Here is a 22521-nt window from a genome sequence, read left to right on the forward strand (position 1 = left end):
GAGAGACACAGAGAGGGAGAGAGAGAGAGGCAGAGACACAGACAGAGGGAGAAGCCGGCTCCATGCAGGGATCCTGACGGGGACTCCATCCCCGGGTCTCCAGGATCACGGCCTGGGCTGAAGGTGGCGCTAAACTGCTGAGCTACCGGGCTGCCCTGGATCTTTTATTTTAATCCATTCAGCTACTTCCTGTCTTTTGATTGGAGAATTTAGTCCATTTACATTTAAACTAATTATTGATAGGCTTGTATTTGTTGCCATTTTGGTTGTTTTCTGATGCTTTTTGTAGTTTCTCTCTGTTCCTTTCTTCTCTGCTTTCTAATCCTTTCTGGTTTGATGCCTTTCCTTGGTAGTATGCTTATATTTCTTTATCTTTTGTATGTTTGCTACAGGTTTTTGCTTTGTGGCTACCATGAGGCATACATATAACCACTTATGTTTATAATGTATTGTAAGTTGACAGTAACTTGTTTCTTGTTTTTTTTTTTTTTTAAGATTTTATTTATTCATAAGAGACACACACAGAGCACACACACACAGAGAGAGAGAGGCAGAGAGAGAAGCAGGCCCCACACAAGGAGCCCAATGTGGGACTTGATCCCAGGACTCCAGGATCAGGCGCTGAGCCAAAGGCAGACAGACGTTCTGCTGAGCCACCCAGGCGTCCTGTAACTTAAGTTTCTAAAGCTCAACATTTTTACTCTCCCTTGCCCCCACATTTGATGTTTTTAGTGTCACACTTTACATCTTTTTAGGTGTGTATTCCTTAACTAATTACTGTAATCGTAGTTATTTATACTACCTATGTCTTTTAAACTTCATAGTAGCTTTATAAGTGCTTAACCCATTATACTTTTCCTATATATTTATCTTGCCAGTGAGATTTATTCTTTCACATGTGTTCTTGTGAACACCCTTTCTTTTCAGCTTAAAGAAGTCCCTGGAACATTCCTTATAAAGCCAGGTTAGTGGTGAGGAACTCCGGTAGCTTTTGTTTCCCAGGAAAACACTTTATCTCTCATCACTTCTGAATGATTACTTTGCTGTGTGGAGTATTATTCTTGGTTAGAGATTTTACTTTCAGCACTTTGAATATATCATGCCAGTCCCTCTGGCCTGCAAATTTCTACTGAAAAATCTGCCAATAGACTTAGAGGGGAGTTTCCTCATATGTAATAAGTTGTTTTTCTCTTGCTGCCTTTATTTATTTTTATCTTCCTTCCCCTCTGCCCCACCCCATCTCTTGCTGCTTTTAAAATTCTTTCCTGGTCTTTAATTTTTGACATATAATTATAATGTGTCTTGGTGTGAGTCTCTCTAGGTTCTTCTGATCTGAATGTCTATTTCCTTCCTGAGCTTAGGGAAATTTTCAGCCATTACTTCTTCAAGAAGATTTCTGGAAGCCCCACGATCCAAATATTAGTCTGTTTCCTGTTCTGTAAGCCTCTAAGCTATTTTTGCTTTTTAAATTCTTTTTCTTTTTGCTTTTCTGATTGACTGAGTTCCACTGCCTTGACTTCAAGATGACTGATCCTTTCTTCTGCTTCATCTAGTCTATATTTCAGGTCAGCTATTGTAGTCTTCACTCTTGTTTGAGAGAGAGAGAGAGAGAGAGAGAGAGAGAGAGAGAGAGGAGGGGGACATAGGGAGAGGGAGGAAGAGAATCTCACACAGACTCCATGCCCAGGGCAAGGCCCTCCTGCACAGAAAGACCAGGCTTCTGAATCTGTGGCTTCCTGCTTTCCCTTGGGGTGGTAGCTATTTAAGAACTCTTTCTCCATTGGTTAGAGTCCTCTGGGACCCACAGCATAAATCCAGCTGGTAGCCAGAGTCAGGTGATGTGGAGATGTCCCCTGGCAACAGTCATAAAATTTGGGGCACCCGACGAGTGTGAGCTCCTTTCTGTGTGACACTGATAATTACAGTTTCATGGGACCAGGAACTCAAGCTTCCCTGGCCTCCAGAGCTGGGTGATCAAGAGGTGTCCTACCAGTGACAGCCATAGAAATCAGGGCACTAGATACACGTAAAAGCTCCCTTCAGGGAAATGCTGGAGCCCTGGAGCACCTCAAAGACAGAGGGTGAAGGTGGCGCCCCAGTCTCCGTCCACAGAGAAGAGTGTTCTAGTAGGCTCTTGCTCTCAGGCTGGCCCTCTGATACAAGCAGGTGAGCCTCCTTCACTTAAGTCTGGGTACAGTCCATGGGCTGCCTCTGAGCTGGGCCCTAGGGTGGATGAGTCCCAGTGTGCAAGCCCTTTAAGGGGAGGTCTTGTAGGTTGCTCCTGGTCTTGTGGGCCTCAGGATGTGAGTCCCATGGAATTTTAAAGTTAAGTGTTCTGGGGGCTTGTCTATCCATGGGTATCTTAAAAGTTGGAGTGCTGCTGTGTTTTGTGTATTCACATGCCATCCTAAGTGTCAAGTCTTTTGCTATTTTTAATGTGTATTGTTTTCTTAGTAAGTTGTAACACTTTATGTGATGTAGCTGCTAGTCTTTTGTTGGATATTTTGTAAATATTGTCCTATAAACTGTGGCTTGCCTTTTTTATTTTTAAGATTTTATTTCTTTAAGAGAGAGTAAGTGCAAGAGAGCAGGAGTTGGGGGTCGGGGGAGAGGGAGAAGCAGATTACCCCTATCGCAGGGAGCCCCATCTCAGGACGCCCCATCTCAGGACTCAATCCCAGGACCTCAGGATCATGACCTGTGCTGAAGGCAGACACTTAACTGACTGAGCCACCCAGGTGCCCTGCTTGTCTGTTTTAAAAATTGTGGTAGGAGGGATCCCTGGGTGGCGCAGCGGTTTGGCGCCTGCCTTTGGCCCAGGGCGCGATCCTGGAGACCCGGGATCGAATCCCACGTCGGGCTCCCGGTGCATGGAGCCTGCTTCTCCCTCTGCCTATGTCTCTGCTTCTCTCTCTCTCACTGTGTGCCTATCATAAATAAATAAAATTAAAAAAAAATGAACAAAATGTTTAAAAAAAAAAATTGTGGTAGGAAAACATAATTTTATCCTCTTAAGAATTTTTAAGTGTACATTATGGTATTCTTAACAATATGCATGTTGTACAGTACAGCTTTAGAACTTTTCTGTTTTGTGTGACTAAAGCTCTGTATCCCTTGAATGGCACCTGCTGTGGCTTGACTTTTAATCTCCATCAGGGTCCCTTCTAAAGAGCAGAGGAGTTTTTAATTTCACTGTAAGTCCAATTTATTTACTCCTAAAATATTTCATGCTTTCTATGTTTACAAAATCCTTGTCTAAGGAAAATGAGATTGCTAAGATTTCCTCATATGATATAAATCATATATTCTTCTCGATGACATATATGTGGTCAACCCCGTGTGTATGTCTGTGTGCTGATCTCCCAAGAACACCAGTCAGATTGGGTTACTAAGGGCCCTTAGTAACCTCATTTTAACTTAATCTCTTCTTTATAGACCCTCATTATAAGCTTTTCTCCCCCCCCCTTTTTTTTCCCATTTAGTCTGTATTGGGGGTTCATTGTACACTCTTCCATAGAGGTTTGCATCTTTCCTTGTTGTAGCAGTGAAATACTCCAACATCATTATTTGACTGGTCCCTTATTGATAGATGTTCAGGTGAAATTTCCAATTTTTGCTATTACAATTAATTCTGAAATGAATAGCCTAATGCATGCATCTTTTTCTTCTTTTAACAGTGCATCTGTCTCTAGAGTAGATTCTGGGACAGGGTTGCTGGGTCAGAGTTTATATTTCATTTTGTGTGGTGGCTATTTTTTACATCAGTATTTAAAAAGTGTTTTTAACAAATTAACCTTCTCAGGGAGTCAGCAGCATAGTTTGTGCAGATTTCTTTGATCGTGTTAGAGTTGTTTTTTGTTTGTTTTTGGTTGCTTTTACAGTAAACCCAAAGCTCTGTGCATGTGTTTTGTAAACAAGAAACTGAGAGGAGCCAGCGGGAAAGGTTCCCTCCGCTCTGGGGAGCGCTGTCACTGTAGTGCCACCTCCCTGACAGCAGGTGTCGCTGTTGAATAAGGGTGTGGGTGGGCTGGCGGCAGCGGGGGGGGGGGGGGGGGGGGGGTCAGGTCCAAGGGCCCTCAGTGTAGACCACCTGCCCCTCCCAAGGTGGGGTGTCACAGGGGGAGGTTCCCAGGAGCTGCAGATGAGGAAGAAAGCCAGCTGTTTGGGAGGTAAGCTCCCCTTCAGGGTTCTGGGAGGACAGGTGCCGTCTTTCCTCTGCCTTGCTTTCAGGCCCCCTACTCCCTCCCACCCTGCAGTTTGTAACTCCTCTGCTTTAATTTTTGGGTTTTTTTTTTTTTCCTTATAATAATGTGGTTTGACTTTAGACATGAAAGCTGGACTACATTTCAGATGACTAGGTGTGTTGGGCCTGGCGAGCTGGGTTCTGGGTTCCCCTGGGCCCCTTCTCCTGGCCTGCTGTCCTGGAGAGGCACCGGAGGACTGAGACAGAGTCTGTATTGCCACATCCGAGGGGCTCAGCCTTCCTGGTACTCCTGCTCATGCTCCTGGGATTCCGCCCTCCTACACACGTTTGCTGGGCGCCTCTCCGAGCCCGCACTGCTCCCTCCCTTCCCCGCCTTCTCTGGACTCCTCCTCACCTGTACCTGCTCTGGTTCCTGGGTCACAGTTTCTCAACAGCAGCTGTTGGCGATTTGAATGAGATCATTTTCCTTGTGTAGGACTTGTTTAGGGTGGAAGGCTGAGTATTCCTGGTCCCTTCCCCCTAAATGGCAGTAGCATGCCCCAGTCACTGTGAAGACCTGGCAGGGACACCTGAGTTCACAAGTGTTCCCTAGGAAAACGCTCCAGCCACTTCCCTCAGTCCTCAGCGGCTCCATCTGTTCCCTGTGCACATAAATTTATACTGCAAGTGTTTCTTTCCCCTGAGCTTCAGATTGGTTTCTCCAACCACCTGCCCATTCCCTCTACTTCTGGGTTTTTAAAATTTTTTTTTTTAACTTTTTTATTTATTTATGATAGTCACAGAGAGATAGAGAGAGAGGCAGAGACACAGGCAGAGGGAGAAGCAGGCTCCATGCACTGGGAGCCCGACGTGGGATTCGATCCCAGGTTTCCCGGATCGCGCCCTGGGCCAAAGGCAGGCGCCAAACCGCTGCGCCACCCAGGGATCCCTACTTCTGGGTTTTTAAAATATTTATTTTGTTTTTTATTTTTTTTAAAGATTTTATTATTTGAGACCTTGTGCAAGAGCAAGAGAGCACCTGAGCAGGGGGAGAGGCAGAGGGAGAGGGAGACACCTCGCTGGGCGGGGAACCAATGTGGCACTTGATCTCAGAACTGAGATCATGACCTGAGCTGAAGGCAGATGCTCAGATTGAGCCACCCAAGTGCCTGTTCTGCACAGCTTTATGTTGTATGTAGCTGTGTATCATTTATTTGCATTTTTGTTCTATTGTATGACTATACCACAATCTCTTGATCTCTTCTATTGATAGATATTTGGGTGTTGTGTTTTTTGTTTGTTTGTTCTTTGGCTGTGTGTGATAATGCTGCTATGAATTCACTGCATACATACAATGGGTAGTAGTCAGCAATAACAAAGAATGAAATCTTGGCATTTGTGACAACGTGGATGGACCTTAAGAGCATTATGCTAAGTGGAATAAGACAGAGAAAGACAAATATCAAATGATCTCTCTCACATAAGGAATCTAAAAAAAACCAAAAAAAAAACCAACTCCAGATAGTACAGGTTGGTGATAGCCATGGTGTGTGTGTGTGGGGGGGAGATATGGGGGTGGGTAGCAGTAGATAGAGTAGGTAAAAGTGGTCAGAAGGTACAGACTTCCAGTTACAAATAAGTCCCAGGCAGGTGACGTACAGCAGGCGACTATAGTTAATAATGCTGCATTGTCCATTTGGAAGTTCTCATCATAAAAAACAGTTTGTGACTGCGTGTTGGTGGATGTCAGCTAGACTTACCATGCTCATTTCCGCATACAGATATCAGCTCCTGTGTTGCATACCGGAAGCTAACACGGCGGGGCCTTTCTTGCCTACTGCGGGCTGCGTCTTTCTATCACCTTCTTCACTGTACTCTTCGGTATCCGAAACACTCCGTTCACATCTGTTTCCTTATTTCCTACCTGTCTTCCTTCACTACAGCAGGAGTTCATTGATGGCAGGGACCTTGTCTGTTCTTCGCCCCTGCGTGTCCACTGGCTAGAGAGTGCTTGGCAGACAGCAGCATAGCTGACAGCTAACGGTTGGCCACTTGTAGTCCTGTTGGCTCAGACCACTGCCCGAGGCTTTGTACTGCTCCTCAAAGCTGCAGAGGGCCAAGAAGAATTGTCACTATGTACTTTTCAGTACATCAAATTATGTAGCAAAAGAGAGAACACAGGCTTTCCAACCAGCTGCTGGAGCAGTATTTTCATGGCAATAGTGAAATATTTAAATTGTGCTGTTTATCAGGTTTAGATTCACTGCGGCATTTCATCAGTGATTTTTTTTTTTAAGATTTTATTTATTCATGAGACAGAGAGAGAGAGAGAGGCAGAGACACAGGCAGAGGGAGAAGCAGGCTCCATGTGGGGAGCCCGATTTGGGATTCGATCCCAGGGCTCCAGCCAGGCTCACGCCCTGGGCTGCAGGCAGGTGCTAAACCGCCGAGCCACCCGGGTATCTCCCATCCGTGACTTCGATGAGTTCTCATGCTGCTCTTGCTTCACGCTGTTATCCTTGGTATACGTCTGCTTTCTCTGTCTCTTTAGGGAGAATGTGAAGTGTTATAGTACCAAACTGCCTAATTGCATCCAGAGATATTTCATTTCCCCTTTTTCTTCCAGAGGTGGATTCCTAGGGGGGGGTCATTAATAATTTGTTCTGAGTTGCTCTGCACGGCAGCATGTTGGTGGCTTCCTAGAATCGTGTTTCTGCTGCCTGGATTCTTGGACACATCTCTTGGTGCACACATGTGCACACTTTACTGTGTGGTTATACTCCTAGAAGAGGTGCGTAGGATAAGGTATGTGGGAAGGGCATAGAACCTGTATGCCCTCTGTGGGTGCACCCCTCTCCCAGCACCCCCACATGTGTACCCACTCAGAAGCTCTCTGGACCTCATCCTGTTAGGGTTTATGGGGGTTTCCTCCAGGGGGCCTGAGATGATGCATGGACTCCATTGCCAGCCCTTCCCCCTCCCTGGGGTGGGGGGGGTGGGGCCTGAAAGTTGGGAGCTTCCAGTCCTTCCTGCTCTTTCTGGCCTCCAGCCCCCACCCAGGAGCCATCCAGGAGTCCACCTGCATCACCTCATTAGGACAGAAGACGCTCCGAGTGCTCTGGTCACTTAGGAAGTGAGGAGGGAGGGCTTAAGGAGTGCCGGACTGGGCCCTGGGGGGCTGGGGACAGAGACCAGGATGGAGATTTTCTATTATTTCACATGCCCCCTTTTTCCTTTTTCTTATGTATTTTGATTTTGAATTTTTTTGTTTGGTAGTGTAGGAGGAGAAACTTTATTTTTTCTGCTTAAATATTAGCATCATTTGTGGAAAAGACTGCCCTTTTACCTCTCTTGGGGTTAGGGACATTGACCCCTATACACTCAAAAATATATGTCTAGCTTTGCCCAAAAACTTAGCTACGAGTAGCTTGCTGTTGCCTCGAAGCCGTATGACCGTGTATGCAGTCGGCGCATGCTTTGTACGTTACAGGTCTGCGCACAGTGTTCTTAAAGAGAGGCAGCTGGAGGAAGGCTACTAAGGGAACGAGGAGGAGGGGGCCCGTGGTGGTCAGGGCTCCCGCTGTGTTTGCACAGGTCTGCTTCCGGACACTCTCCGTCCTGGTCCCTTGGTCCGCTTGACCCACTTCCTCACTGTCACACGGCCTCACCAGAGCTTAGTAATAAGCCTTGATACCCGTAGGTGGAGTTCCCAACTTACTCTTCTTAGAGTGTCTTGGCTGTGCTCACTTGTTTGCATTTTCGTATATCTTTTAGAATTGTCTTGTCGCACTCAAAGAACAAGGCCTGTTGGGATGTTGGCTGAGGTTGTACGGAATCTATAGACTCGGTTTGAAGAGGGTTGACAACTTCATAATGTTGAGGGTTCGACCCATGAACTTGGTCCGATTAGTCTTTAAAGCTCTGACAATTCTGCTATGTTACAGATCTGACATCTTTTAAAAACTTATTTCTACATTTTCCCATTACGATTGCCATCTTTTAAAGATTTTTCTAGCTTGCTCATACATAGAAGCACAGTTCAGTTACATGTCTGGACCTCGTAGTCAGCAGTGTGGGCACTTTTTCTTACAACACCTCTTGATTCTTCTGGACTTTGTACATTTGTGCGCATAGCGCCTATGTGTAATGGCAGTTTGACTTCCTCTTTTCTGAGCCTTATGGCTTATGTTTATTTGGCAAAGATTTATTAATTTTATGTCCCTTCAAAGAACCAGTTTTTGGTTTAGTTTATCTTCTGTTTATCTGGTTCTTACTAGACTGGCGATGTGGTCAGCACTCGGGCCCAATAGGAAGTGCATCTGTGGCCAGATTCCTCACTCCCAGTGGCCACCCTTCTTGCCCTCGACTGTTTTCATCTTGTGTTCTTTGCTTTTCCACATTTCTGTGTGGCTTTGGTTTCATTTTAGAGCTTTCCATATAAAAGATGAGGAGGCCAGGACTTGAAATGGCATTTCTTAGTGGCAGGGCTGGGCCTCATCTTTCAACAGCCCCTGACCTTTGGAAATTGCTGCCAAATGCTGCTGCCTACTTGTTTACACGGAGTGCTCAGATCTGACAGCGTGGAACATCACGAGGGGGCTCACAGATTTGGTGGAGCCGTCCTGGGGCCAGCAGCCTGCCTATCTGAGCTCCAAGAACTGCTTCATGAGCAGAAAAACTTGTGACGCCTCTTAGAGTGATGGGAAATACCATTCACTAGGAAAATAATAGACTATGTTTGATTTATGAAATTTAATCAAAGTAACTAGCAGGAGTATTTTTGAAAGATAATTACCCCACCTCCTTTTTTAAAAAATATTTTATTTATTTATTCATGAGAGAGACAGAGAGGCAGAGACACAGGTAGAGGGAGAAGCAGGCTCCACGCAGGGAGTGGGACTCCAGGATCACACGCTGAGCCCTGAGCCGAAGACAGCCACAAGACCACTGAGCCACCCAGGTGTCCCTGATAATTAGCCCTTTTGTTTCTTCATTTGTAAAACAAGAAGGTTTATACCTTAAAAATTCTTTTTGCTGGTATAGAGTTTATATAGTCTTTGTTAGAAATGTAACTGGGATGGGCACGCACTTTGGGGGAAACAGAATTTTAATGTGTACTCTAATTTTTAGTTTTATATGCTTTTAAAAGTTTTGTTAAAACGGCTAACCTAATGTTCATTCTATTTCATAATGGTTTTACTTTTTCATTTTATAGAATTAACACTGAATCCTCCAGAAGGAATTGTGGCAGGTAAGGCACTGAAATTAACCTCTGTATAATCCACTTCTAATCGCCAATGTTGCCTTCCAAGTTAATTGTGGATTTTTTTCCCCCCCTGCAGGCCCCATGAATGAAGAGAACTTTTTTGAGTGGGAGGCACTGATCATGTAAGTTAGTTTTGTGTAACTAGTTTTCAAGACTTTCCTGGACTTCAGACCTTTGAGTCTGTTTAGCAGTGGGCTGTGCTCAGAAGTGTCCATTGAGAAAAAAGACTTTGCTCATCTCTTGAATTTAGTCTGCTAGTCTGAGAGCAGAAAAGAGCACAGATGTGTATCCTGAGAAATGTTTCCTTAGAGCCTGTCAAAGGTTTAGTCGATTTCATTTTTGTAGAGTTTTACAGTATTAAGTTTTGAATGTTGTGTGGCTGTGCAGGGTGAGCTTCAGACAGTGTCGGGGGTTTTGACTTCAAGAAGTCCCTAAGAGCTCAAAGCTTTAAGGAGGAAAGGCCGCTTAGGATGAGGGGCTGGGGTGTGGGAGGGTGTGTTTGGCGGGTGAGCCTCCAGCCCTGCGCCCCATGTGCACTCCCCCCGCCCCCCTTCTGTGGAGCTTCTCCTCTGCTGCTGCTTCTTTCTCTGGGCACCTCATCTGGCCTCCCATTGCCCCTGACCCCAGAATGTGGCTTAGTTCTGAGGCGAGCAGTGTGGTTTCTGGCCCTGTTGTACAAAGATCAGGAGTGGATTTCATACTGCACTTTAGTGATGTTACTTAGAAAGGGCCAAGATGGACCCCTGATTCTAGAGTGTTCTATGGTCCTATGAGCTAGGCTCTTTGTTTGCCTTCCTTGTACTTTAGGTGTACAGTTTTTGGCCATCTGTAGACTTACTATATTTTTAACAGATGTGGTTAGTTAAAATATATTAAGTTGAAATTTATCCCCAGTCTCCCACTTTATTCATTAGTAAAATCGATGGTTCAATCATTTGGCAGGTGTTGGGATTGGATTTTTGTTGGCTTGAGAAACACTGTATGGGAGGGGCCAGGGCAAGCGTGCACTTCAGACATCATCACACTTTGTGAATCTGCCCAGTGCCTACATCTCATTAGTTCTTAATGCTTTATGTGTTTTAATTTTTATGTTGAAAAATATTTTATTTATTCACTTGAGAGAGAGAGAGAGAGAGCAGGAGCTGGGGAGTGGCAGAGAGAGAGGGAGAAGCAGACTCCCCGCTGAGCAGAGAGCCAGACCTAGGGCTCCATCCCAGGACCCTAGGATCAGGACCTGAGCTGAAGGCAGACGCTCAGCCACCTGAGCCACCAGCCAGGAGCCTCAGTGCTTTATAAGTTTTAGAAACAGATTGCTGCTACATGTTGTCTGTGGAGGTTAGATTAATACATGGAAATCAATGAGAAAATGAAGTTTTTTTTGATAAGCAAAATATTTTTAAAATCATCAATAAATACTATCCAGAGAAAATACAGCAAGCATGATGTCTCCTGATAATTTGTAATACTCTACTTGCTTGAGCCTATGATGCCCATTATTTTCTGTGTGTTTAAATATTTTTGGCATGAGGATGTCTTTACAATCTGTATTTGTGTCTCAACTGCTATTGTATCTTTTGTCTCTGAAAGCAATACAGTGGGATGGTGAGTCCTGCTCAGCAGTGTCCTACGTCTAATGGAACATGGCATTGTCCACTGTGTCAGCCATAGATCCTTTTATTTTTTAGGAAGCAGAGATTCCATCACATAAACTTGATTTGTACCCCCTTTTTCCATTTTCTGAACCCCATGTATTCTCTCTGTGTTCAGGCAGGCGCCTGTGCATGCCACCTGGGCAGCCAGCCTGGTAGAGTACATGGGTTGTTGGAAGGCTTGAGCGCACAGGTCAGTGGGCCCCTGGCAGGGCTTCCATTTGCAAGATACTGGCTTGTGTCCATCAGCAGACTTAGAAGCCTTTTATTTATTTTTTTATTTATTTTTATTTTTTATTTTTAAAATGTATTTATTTATTTAAAAAAAAAATTTTTTTTTAGAAGCCTTTTAAAGGGACATGTGAGCCTTCCCGTATGGTTTCTAAAAAAGTGTTAGGCTAACTAAACTTGTTAGGGTAACTATTACTAATTTTAGATGAACACTATAAAATTAAAACCAATATTTTGAAAACACACATTAATACTTAGTTGCAAAGGCAACAAAAGCAGAAATCAAGTAGGATGTCAGCTGAAGTTTCTGCATAGCACAGGAAATCATGGACATAATGAAAAGGCCACCTACTGATTGGGAGAAAATATTTGTGATTCATAGCTCTGATGAGGGCTTAGTACCCAAAATATAAAAGGAACTCACATAACTCAATAGCAAAAAAATAAACAAACAATGGGCAGAGGATCTGAATAGACATTTTTTAAAGAAGACATCCACATGGCCAATAGGTACATGGGAAGGTGCTCACCATCACTCATCACTGGGGGAATGCAGATCAGAACCACAATGAGGCATCACCTCACACCTGTCAGCATGGATATGACACAAAAGACAAGAAACATGGGATGCCTGGGTAGTTCAGTGCTTTAGCACCTGCCTTCGGCTCAGGGTGTGATCCTGGGGTCCCGGGATCGAGTCCCGCATCGGGTTCCCTGCATGGAGCCTGCCTCTCTCTCTCTCTGTGCATCTCTCATGAATAAATAAATAAAATCTTAAAAAAAAAAAAAAAGACAAGAAACAAGTGTTGGAGAGGATGTGGAGAAAGGGGATCCCTCAAGCACAATGCAAGCTGGTGCAGCTGCTCCTGAGAACAGTGTGGAGGTTCCTCAATAGCTAAAAATAGCTTCTTGAGGAACCACCCAGCATTTGCACTTCTGGGTATTTACCCCAAAGAGAGTGAAAACACCAATTCACAAAGATACCTGCGAGTCCTATGTTCACTGCAGCATTACTTATAGCAGCCAAGACATGGAAGCAACCTGAGTTGCTCTCTACCAATGGATGAATGGATAAAAAAAGGTAGAGTGTGTATACACATGTACGTGTGCACACACACGAGTAACACCTATAAAAGATGAAATCTTGCCATTTGTGAAAACTGGATGGACCTTGAGGATATTATGCTAAGTGAAATAATTCAGAGAAAGATAAATACCATGCGATCTCACTTATAGGTAGAATCTAAAAAACAAACAAAAAAACAACCCCAAATTCATACAGAGAACAGATTGATGGTTGCCAGAGGTGCTGGGGGTGAGTGAAAAGGGTGAAGCAGGACAAAAGGTACAGACTTCCAGTGAGAGAATAAATCTGTCTGGGGAAAGGAACGGACGGCATGGTTAGTATGGTCAGTAGCGTTGTAGTAGGTATTTGAGTCTTCAAGACAGTAAATCTAACAGGTTCCCATCACAAGAAGTTTGTAACTTTGTACATAATGAATGTTCACTAGGTTGACTGTAGTGAATCCTTACGCCGTACACCTGAAACGTAATGTTGTGTGTCAATTATGCCTCAATTAAAAAAAAGTAATAAGAGTTTTTTCAGTGCTCTTACATTTGAAGAAGGCTTTTGCATTAGTATGGAGTTCCCCTGCCTCGGGGTTTGGTGAGCCTGTGGGTCTTGGTCCCGTTCCAGACCCTTTTACAAACAAGAGGCCGTTTACAAATGTTCTTAAAACGTCTATTAAGGAATTAACTGTCCTCCCATTGATCGGTCTCACGCTGCTATTTTGGCAGACAGCTGGCTGAGTTTTATTCCTTACTGATAGGTTTTCTTTCTCTCTTTTTTATTCTTTAATTGTCTCCGGAGTGTCCTCCGTACTGGTGTTTCTGAGACTATGCTTGCCTCATTTCCTGGGAGGCGCAGTGCTGCCACGTTCAGAGCACTGCTAACCCGTGGGGCCTCCATCTCTTCTTGGCTGTGCCGTAAGGAAAACATCTTTTCAGGTGCTTGGGCTGCAGGTACTGAGTGCCTCTTGCCTGAGGATGCAGGTGTGTCCCAGGTGACCCCACATCTCCCCGTGAGAACGAGGTCGAGGGTGTATGATGGGAACACAGCAAATTAATGAACAAGAGGAGAACGAAAGAATAAAATTGCCACAGCCTCTTCCCTGATGAAAAGTAGAAGGCAACTCCGGTGTACCTGGCTGGCTCAGAAGAGCGTGCAACTCTTGACCTTGGGGTTGTGAGTTCAAGCCCCATGTGAGTGTAGAGAGCGCTTAAATAAAAACTTTAAAAATCAGGGATCCCTGGGTGGCGCAGCGGTTTGGCGCCTGCCTTTGGCCCAGGGCGTGATCCTGGAGACCTGGGATCGAATCCCACGTCGGGCTCCCGGTGCATGGAGCCTGCTTCTCCCTCTGCCTGTGTCTCTGCCTCTCTCTCTCTCTCTGTGACTATCAGAAATAAATAAAAATTAAAAAAAAATTAATCATTCCCCTCAAAAAAAAAAATCAGTTAAAAAAAAAAAGTAGAAGGTGGCTCTGATGCTGTCGGCTGAGCTTATGGTGGAGTTTGAGCGTATGGCCAGGAAGAGGGCCGGGGCTTCCCATCAGTCGAAGAGATGAGGGCCTTGGGGCCGTGTGGCCGGCATGGCTTCATGCTTGGGCCAGCCACGCTTCACTTGTTGGGATCATCATCCTTTTTTTTTGAATAATAAATTTATTTTTTATTGGTGTTCAATTTGCCAACATACAGAATAACACCCAGTGGAGATCATCATCCTTTTAGACAAGTGGCATCACAGTCCGCCTCTTCAGGTCGAGTCTGTGGCCTGTGCGACCTTGTTGCCCTGGACTGTGGGTGGGGAGCTGAGGTCCTTGCCTGCACACGGTTGGAGGCTTCCGTAAGAACAGGGAGCTCGGTGCCGCAGGCCGGCTGTCTGTCGTCGTGGCTGGAAAAGGTGCAAAGGCCTCTGGGATCGTGCGGCCCGGTTCTGTCCTCCCCCAGCGTTCTTGGAGCAGCTGGCCTTAGTGATCTCCCTGCCTGAGCCACCGCCTAGCCGCTGTCCCCTCCAGGCCAGAGGCTCTGGCAAAACGAGGAGCTTCCCTTCCCTCCCGGTGCTTGGGGACCCTTCGCTACTCCCCCACCTGGCGCAGCCGCGGGTACGAGGAGCCCCGGGCTGTGCTCCCCCTCCGTCGGTGCTCAGCCTGGGGGCCAGACGCAAAGGTCACGGTCGGGGCGGCCTCCATCTCCGCCGGGCCTGCTCCCTGGGGAAGGCCGTCCCGCGTGTCTCCTGGCGGTGCCGCGCCTGCTGACAGGAGCCGTGGCGCTGAGAGCTGTCTCCTCCCCCGTGGGCCCGGGGGCCCGGCAGCAGCCCTGTGCGGGAGGAGGCCTGTGGCCGCGCTGCTGCGGTAGTGGAAACATCATTGTCCGCCGTGCCGTCCCGCGTGGGAATGCCACGGCAATTCCGACAGAATCAGCATCTGGCCTGGAAGGGAAGCCGCCGTGTGCCCGTGAGCAGGAAAGCAAATGGGGACAATGGGCCTGGACCAGTGTTGTCACTGGGGTGATGTCATTGCCCGCCCCCCAGGACACGGGTGGTGTCAGGGGACAGTTGCGGCTGGTGCAGCGGGCGGTAGCGGAGCTCAGTCCCCGCATCTCGTGGGAGGCTGCCGAGCGCCTCGCTGCCCGACAGCCCCTCGCAGCAGCACGGGCCTGTTGGTTTCCTAATGACTGATGATGTCGAGCGTCCTTCCACAGGCTTACCTGCCATGCATATGTCTGGTGAACTTCAGAACGTGTGCCCATTTTTTAATTGGGTCGTCGTCGTCTTATTGAGTCCTAAGAATTCTTTATATATTTTGGATGCAAGTCCTTTATCAGATATGCGATTTTCAGATACTTTCTTGCAGTCTGACTTTCCTTTTTCATTTTCTTTCTTTCTTTTTTTTTTTTTTTTAAAGATTTTTATGTATTTATTCAGAGAGAGAGAAAGAGAAAGAAGCACAGACACAGGCAGAGGGAGCAGCAGGCCCCATGCAGGGAGCCCGACATGGGACTCAATCCCGGGTCTCCCGGATCACGCGGGATCCTGGGCTGAAGGCAGCGCTAAACCACTGAGCCACCCGGGCTGCCCCCCTTTTTCATTTTCTTAATGGGATCTTTTGAAGCTGAAAGGTTTTTAATTTAGATGAGGTGCAGTTTAGCAGTTTTTTTCTTTTATGGATCATGCTTTGGTGTCATACAACCCCAGGTTGCAAAGATTTTCTTTTGTGTTTTATATTTGTAGCTCTCTTACATTTACCTTTACATTCTTGATCCATTTTGGATATGGCATCCAGTAGGAGTCCGATGTCATTTGTGTGTGGCTGTCCAGTTGCCTTGGCACCTTTGTCAAAAATCAACTGACCATAAACGTAGGGGTGTATGTTTGGGCTCTGAATTCGGTCCCATTGATCTGGGCCTGTGCTGCCCCCACTGCCACACAGTCCTCGTTCCTGTAGCTTTATAGGATGGTTTGGAACTGGAAAGTGAGTCCTCCATTTTGTTCTCCTTTCTCAAGATTGTTTTGCCCCTTCGTGGGTCCTTGGCATTTCCATCTGAATTTGAGGGTCAGCGTGTCGGTTTCTGCAGAGAAGCCAGCTGGGTTTTCCACGGGGATTATGTGGAGTCCCTGGTCACTTTGAGGACTGTGGGCGTCTGCACAGTCTTGAGTGCCTGGCACGTCTCTCCACTTTGTTGGGTCTTTTCAAATTCCCGTCAGCAGTGCCATGATACATTTTTAATTTGAGAAAACCCAGTTTTGGAGACAAAGATGTGAATTTATGCACAGAGAGACAAGCTTGGAGAGTGACCATACTTACTGTGTCTGCCTTGGGGAGGCGATGCTGGAGGAGGCGGAGAGGGGGAGTATTCTGTTTTTATTTTATATACTTCATGTATTTGAGTGTTTTCCAACAGACTTTTCTGGTTCAAGCCAGTTTAGGTCGTAAGAGTTGTTGTCTGTCAGGACTGACTATGAAGTTCCTGGACGGTAGACTGACTTAGTCCGCTCTAACTGTAGGTCGGATACGGTGGATTTCAGGTTCTCAGACGTGTCTGGAGCACCAAGTCCCCACCTTAGAGACCGCCTGCAGCCTCCTTTTGAACAGCTTCAGTCCGGGCAGGTGACACAGAAGAAAGCCTGTGTTTGCTCCTGCTGAGCTCTCCCTTGGCGGAGGGCGACGAGACAAGGTCACGAACCACTGTCGGGCTGCATCTGCCGAGCCCCCCACTCTGTCCCAGCGGAGCCCCCCTGCTCCTCGCCTCCTAGAGCCCGAGCCGCCTTTCCTGCGGGGCTGTGGGTTCCCGGTACCCCCACCCAGAGGGGCCTGGGGCCCTCGTGCTGCTCCTTTTGTCCCTGTTGGGGGTGAAGCCCAGCAGCTGGAGGGATCCCAGGCCAGGAGCGCAGGGCAGAGCCACAGTGCTCTCCCTTCCAGAGCACCCCAGCATTGGGGGGGCCGTGCAAGCGGGGGTGCTAGTGAGCCGGGGGTGCCGTGAGGGGTGGTGCCATGCGGGTGAGCTGGGATGCTGGTGAGCCGCTTTCCCTGAGCCTGGGCGCCGGGTGCAGGGAGGTGACGCCTGTGCTGGCAGCAGATGCCCTCCTGGCCCCCGCGGGGTGCTCCGTGGGGCCCCGGCCCTGGCAGGGGGTGCCACCGAGCAGCAGGCCCCTCCGTCGCAGCCGTGGGGGTGTGACTGGAGAGTAAGCCCGCTTGGTCCCCATGGCCAAGACCCTCGTCCCAGGCGGGTTTGAGACCTGGTGTCCACGTGCCGGCCGAGTGCCGGGCAGGTGGCTCCCGTCCAGGCCGCCCTCCGCCCCCCGGCCGCTGTCCCGGAGCCACGCCAAGGACGCAGCGGGGAGGGTCGCCGCTTCGCTTAACTGAGCACCTCTCCGGGTTTTCTCGGGTCCTGCGGCGGGCGCGACCCTGGGTGGGCAGCTCTCGACCCCGGGCGTCCCCTGGGTGGTGCTCGGCCGTCGGAGGGAAGGGCGGACGCGGGCTTCCCTGCCCAGCCCGCAGCCGCCCCCCCACCCCCCTGTCCTCAGCTCCGTCGGGCTCTGCGGGCCGAGAGTTCAGGGAGTAGACGGACAGTGATGTGCAGGCTTTGAAGAATTTACATTTGTTTTCAGTAAATTTGTTTCCTTCCTTCTTGTACTTTGTTTTTCCTGTAATTTTCCCTTCTTGTACCTTTATTTTTGAGATGAGGCGTTTCGTGACAGGGCGGTGAGGCTGTCTGGAGCGTGGCACCAACACTCGTCCCAAGATGACGCCGATTATGCCTCTCGGTCCTGGTTCCGGAGCTGCCCCGAGTCTGCAGGCTCGGCCGCCCGCGGGGCCTCCGGGGGAGGAAACCCTCGGTTCACACCAGTAGCCAGCGAGGGCATTTGAAAAGAGCTTTGATACCTAAGATGCGGGAGCACTTGAGGAAATGTTTGATCATGCTTCCCAGGCTATGGACGACCCAGTGGATTTTTTTTTTTTTTTATGTTAAAGAAAGCCCTATTATGAGAAACAAAGAACTGTTATCAGAGTGTTGAGCAAATACCATTTGGCTCATTCCAGAACACTACCAGACCTTTTGTTCTCCCTTGCCGGGACCGTGCCAGGAATACGGAGGCATTGGCAAGCGCTCCCGACATACGCCAGGGTTGCTTTCGGAGACACTGCCTGTTTGCCCAGCCTTCGGAGTTAGCAGTTTGAACCGGGTTGGGCTCCTAACTCCTGTACCGCCTTAGGACGTCAGCTGCGCCTGTCATCACTGTACTTCGACTTTGCTAACAGTGACATGAGGGCAGCACTTCCAGAGACGCCTTTTATCAGGGGCCGGAGGACCTTGAACAGGGTGGCATTTATCATCTGCCCGGAGCTCCTCTACTGGAAGAGGAGTGGGATGATCATAAATCTCTCATCTTCAGTCTGTGCTGGGTCTGTGTGCAGAGGAAGAGGCGTCCAGGACAGTCGTCCAGGAAGCGCAGAGCAGGCCTCGGACGGCCCGGTCCGGCAGCCAGCTGGTGGCGGTGGTGGCACTGGTGCTCTGTGCCGCCTGCAGCCCCTTCTCTGGGACGGATGCCCTGCCCGGCACCAGAGTCAGCCTGGCCCCACGCTTGTACCTCTTCATGTGGCTTTCCCTGTCCTGGTTTCCTGCCAAGGCTCCGGGCGGTGTTGTGACACTCACCCCTCCAACACAGAGTAGCTATTCACTGTGGTTTTTCCCCAAAGTAGCAAGCACACAGTTTTCAGAATCAAGGTCGGTCTCTTAAATAGAAGAAAAAAATTGGCTCCCGAAACACTTCTCGCCTTGTTCTCATTTTGACTGTTTTACTGCGGCCCATCCCCCTTTCTGCCGGGACGCAGTCCTGGCCTCCACTGCACTGGTGCCATCGAAGGCCTGAGCATCCACACCAAGTGATAGGAAAGCCTCTGTTCAGTTTCTTTTTGAAGTTTTTATATTCCTTTTATTGTGGAAATAAACATTGTTTATATTGTTTTGCAAGTTTATGTTATTATTGAATCATAATATATTTTTTAAGATTTTTTGTTTATTCACAAGAGACACAGAGAAAGACGCAGAGACCCAGGCAGAGGGAGAAGCAGGCCCCCTGTGGAGAGCCCGATGCAGGACTCGGTCCCAGGACCCCTGGGGTCATGCCCTAGGCCGGAGGCAGACTCGACCACTGAGCCACCCAGGCATCCCTGAACCATAATGATTTTCAAAAAGTGAAAGTTGTTTTGTAATAAATATACTTCAGTAATTTTTTTTTCCTGTGCCTTACCTTGTATTCGTTTTAGAAGGCGGCACGTCTGCCGGGCTGAGCTGCTCCTGCAGTGGCTGGGCCTGGGTCTCCTGCTGCCGCGCGTCGTAGAGCTAACACTGGCCGTGGCTTGGAGAGACAGGCCTTTGTAAAGGGACCTCTCCGCTCGCGCAGAGATGGTGGTAGCTGCCACTGTCTTGGAGTCTTCCGTTTTCTGAAGACTTATACAGGCAACGACTCTTGCACATTCGCAAGTGAGGTTTGTGAGGGAGGAATCTTTCCCTCCTGAGCTGGGGGCTCTTCCTCTCTGCTGCCTTTGTGTCTCACACGTGGCTCAGGATAGTGTTGATTTACGTGTACATTTTAAAGTTTGACAGGACTTAGAAGTGGTTCAGTCCGTTTCTGCCTCTCTCCGTGTGATGAGGAGGTAAGCCCGGGCAGACGGGCATGCAGGTGCCCGGTGACTGTGTGTTCAGGTGACCGCGCTGGCACGGGCTGTGGCATGTGGCACGGCTCTGCAGGCCGGGCTGGCAGCTCTGATGCGTGTGGCACGCCTGGCCTTGTGCGGGAGCCGTAGTCCGTGATCACACGTGTGCTGTCTATCTGTTTCTTGAAGGTTACAAAACCATTTCTTAGGCACATGTAAAAATTAAAAATAGCCTTTCAAATAGTAACTCTTACCCCTTCATTTAATCCAATAGTCGTGCTGTAACATGTGCATAATTTATATCTTTATCTTAAAGTGCAATTATAGCACACGTACAGAAAACAAAATCCCTTGGGTCTCACAACATTGCTATTAGTTCTTTATTAATGCAAAACCTGTGCCTGTAATTCCATGTTTGTGCTTGTACCTAAGACTTAAACCAGATTGGGATGGGATGATGAGATGTTACTTTCCCATTCAGAAAAAAGTGCCAGTGCATCAGGGTTATTTACACAATCCTTTCATGTGCATTTGTAAAGCAGTAGAAATTTCCTAGCTCCTTCCTGCAGTGGGCTGGACATGGAAAACCACTTGACTTGAGTGTTTCTGTCTCCTAGGGGCCCAGAGGACACCTGCTTTGAGTTCGGTGTCTTTCCTGCCGTTCTCAGCTTCCCGCTGGATTACCCATTAAGTCCCCCAAAGATGAGATTTACCTGCGAGATGTTCCATCCCAACAGTAAGTGCTCTGGGGAGTGGTTTCCATAGCACCAGGCGAGGCTCGGGGTTGCGTGTGGGTGACAGGTGCTGTCAGTGATGTAGGACATGGAACAAGTTATCTGTGTTTTGACCTGTAGCCACTTGGTCCTGGTGGTGTTGACGTCAGTTGAAGGACAGTGTAACGTAAATGAAGGAAAGTGCCATCTGACCTGTCCGCTCCTCCTTCCAGCGGGTGGGTAGAGCGCTTTGCCAGCCTCCGCCAGCCTCCGGCGGTGTGGTTAACAGTGGGGACCACTCAGAGCAACCTAGGTTTTCCCCCACAGGGCATCGGTTAACTAAGCTGCACTAGACCATACGTTAGAATGCTGCTTAGATATTTCAAATGCTCTAGAGTGATATTTAATAATACAGAATGACACTTGTTCTATATCAAATGATTGAAAAGCAGCTTACGTTTAATCACACTTGTTACAATTTACTTTTTTCAAAAAAAATTCACATGTAATGTATATAACTGTAAACGTAGCACAAAAATGTTGGAAGTGATCTTTTTCAATAATGGGATCTTTTTTCTGTCTCTAAATCTTTTTTCTAAAATAAACATGTATTTTAAAGGGGAAAATAAGGTCATTAAATAAATTTACTGGACTTAAGTTAGCAGAGTGTCTATCTAGTAGTAGGGATTGGAATTCCTGAATGGCTGTGGTTATTTCTTCCTTATAAGAAAGGAAGAAACTTGCTGTCCAAACCCTTGTTTGGAACTTCTTGTGTCCCGCTGATGTTACGTGTGAGCAGTTTGCTCCTCAGGGGGACCGTTTTGAACGCAGTTATGTATGCACGGTAGGTGCTTAGAAACCCTCCTCTCGAGAAGGCTGGCCGTGAGGTGATGGCGGTCGAGGTTGGGTGGTGCGAGCGTGTGGGCGGGCGTCCATCATACTGGGATGACTTTGGCCTGTGTTTAGGATTTTCTGTCAGGCAGAGTTTAAAAATATGTTACGATAGAGTTAATTGAAAAAGTTAACAATTTTAAATTGATTGTAAAATGTGGCTATAAAGAGGATTGCAGGCAATTACAAAATAATGAGATTGTATCGAAGATAAGCACATTCTTGAGAAGAGCGCCTGTGACATGCTGTCAGATACCAGTGTGGCCGCAAACTGATGATTCGATCGTGTACCCAGAAGAGCAATGACGTTTTTCATGTTAAAATAATTGATACAAGTAGCTTTGAAATTTGGCCTTATTGTAAGTGGATATGTTATTTTTATTTTGTAAAAATTATTTTTGAGAACTACTTAGTAGGCTCAGCAATATCATAAAAATCGGTCAATCCATAAATACTTAAAAAAAAAAATTCACATTTGCAGAGACTTGCTGGATAAAGGGTGAACAGATAATAAAAGGTAGGGGCTTGGACCATCAGGAGCTCCCAGTCTGAGGCAGGGATAGATGTGGATGGAAAAACACAGATAAATGTAAAACCATACCGGGAGGCCAGGGGGGTGCCCTGTGGAGGTGGTGGTTGAGCTCAGGGTCTGCAGGAAGAGCAGTAGGAGTCACCCAGTGATCTGTGAGGTGGGGAGGGTCTAGCACATGCAGAGGCCCCATGTAAGGAGCAAAGGGGACGGACCAGTTCAAGTTGGTCAGTAAGAAGGATTTTGGTATTTGTGCCAGGGGCAGTGGAGATCCACTGAGGGAGTCGGAGAGCGGGAGGGAGTAGCATGGCCAGTGTGGTCTTTGAAGGGTCACTGGCTGTGGTGTAGGGGGCAGATTGCAGGACGGACACCAACGTGGTGGGCCTGCGGAGAGAGGGGCCAGCAGCGTGGAAACAAGCTCGGGCATTGACAAGGGAGGGGTTGGCGGGGGAGTTAGAGGGAGGCTTGGGTCATGAAACTGAGACACCCCGTGAGACAGGAGGGGGCAGGGCTACAGCTGCTTCTGTGTGTTCCTCGGGTGCCACCGAAGTTGGAACCCTCATGGCAGAGAGACTGTGCAAACCGAGGATGCCCAGGCCCCTCGGGCGTCCTGCCGTCCACGACAGACTCACACACGTTCCTTCTGCGAGAAGTCGCACAGGTTCTGGGTAGCCAGAGAGCAGAAACTGCTGGATGGGGTGGACGGAAGAGCAAGGAACGGGACACCAGAGAGGCCCGTAGAGCCACTCAGCTTCCTCAGTGGTCGTGGGGTTCTGAGCTCGTGAGTGAAGGGGAATTATGTAAATTTATTCTAAATTGTCGATTGTTTCTATCATTGTAGCT

The 22521-nt window shown here is 47.8% G+C and overlaps 1 protein-coding gene across 5 annotated transcripts in view; it reads left to right on the forward strand.

Annotated features, from left to right (window-relative positions):
* Positions 1 to 22521, forward strand: part of UBE2G2 (ubiquitin conjugating enzyme E2 G2) — a 38408-nt gene that overhangs the window by 10404 nt on the left and 5483 nt on the right. For 4 of the 5 annotated variants that reach the window (XM_072739047.1, XM_025985504.2, XM_072739048.1 and 1 more), the window contains exons 2-4: positions 9399 to 9434; positions 9526 to 9571; positions 20163 to 20281. In XM_072739047.1, the coding sequence (XP_072595148.1) occupies positions 9399 to 9434; positions 9526 to 9571; positions 20163 to 20281 (201 nt within the window). The remainder of the gene's footprint in view (positions 1 to 9398; positions 9435 to 9525; positions 9572 to 20162; positions 20282 to 22521) is intronic. The other variant, XM_072739050.1, reaches the window with a different exon arrangement.

This window comes from Vulpes vulpes, chromosome 15, assembly GCF_048418805.1.
Source record: "Vulpes vulpes isolate BD-2025 chromosome 15, VulVul3, whole genome shotgun sequence".
NCBI classification, from domain to species: Eukaryota; Metazoa; Chordata; class Mammalia; order Carnivora; family Canidae; genus Vulpes; species Vulpes vulpes.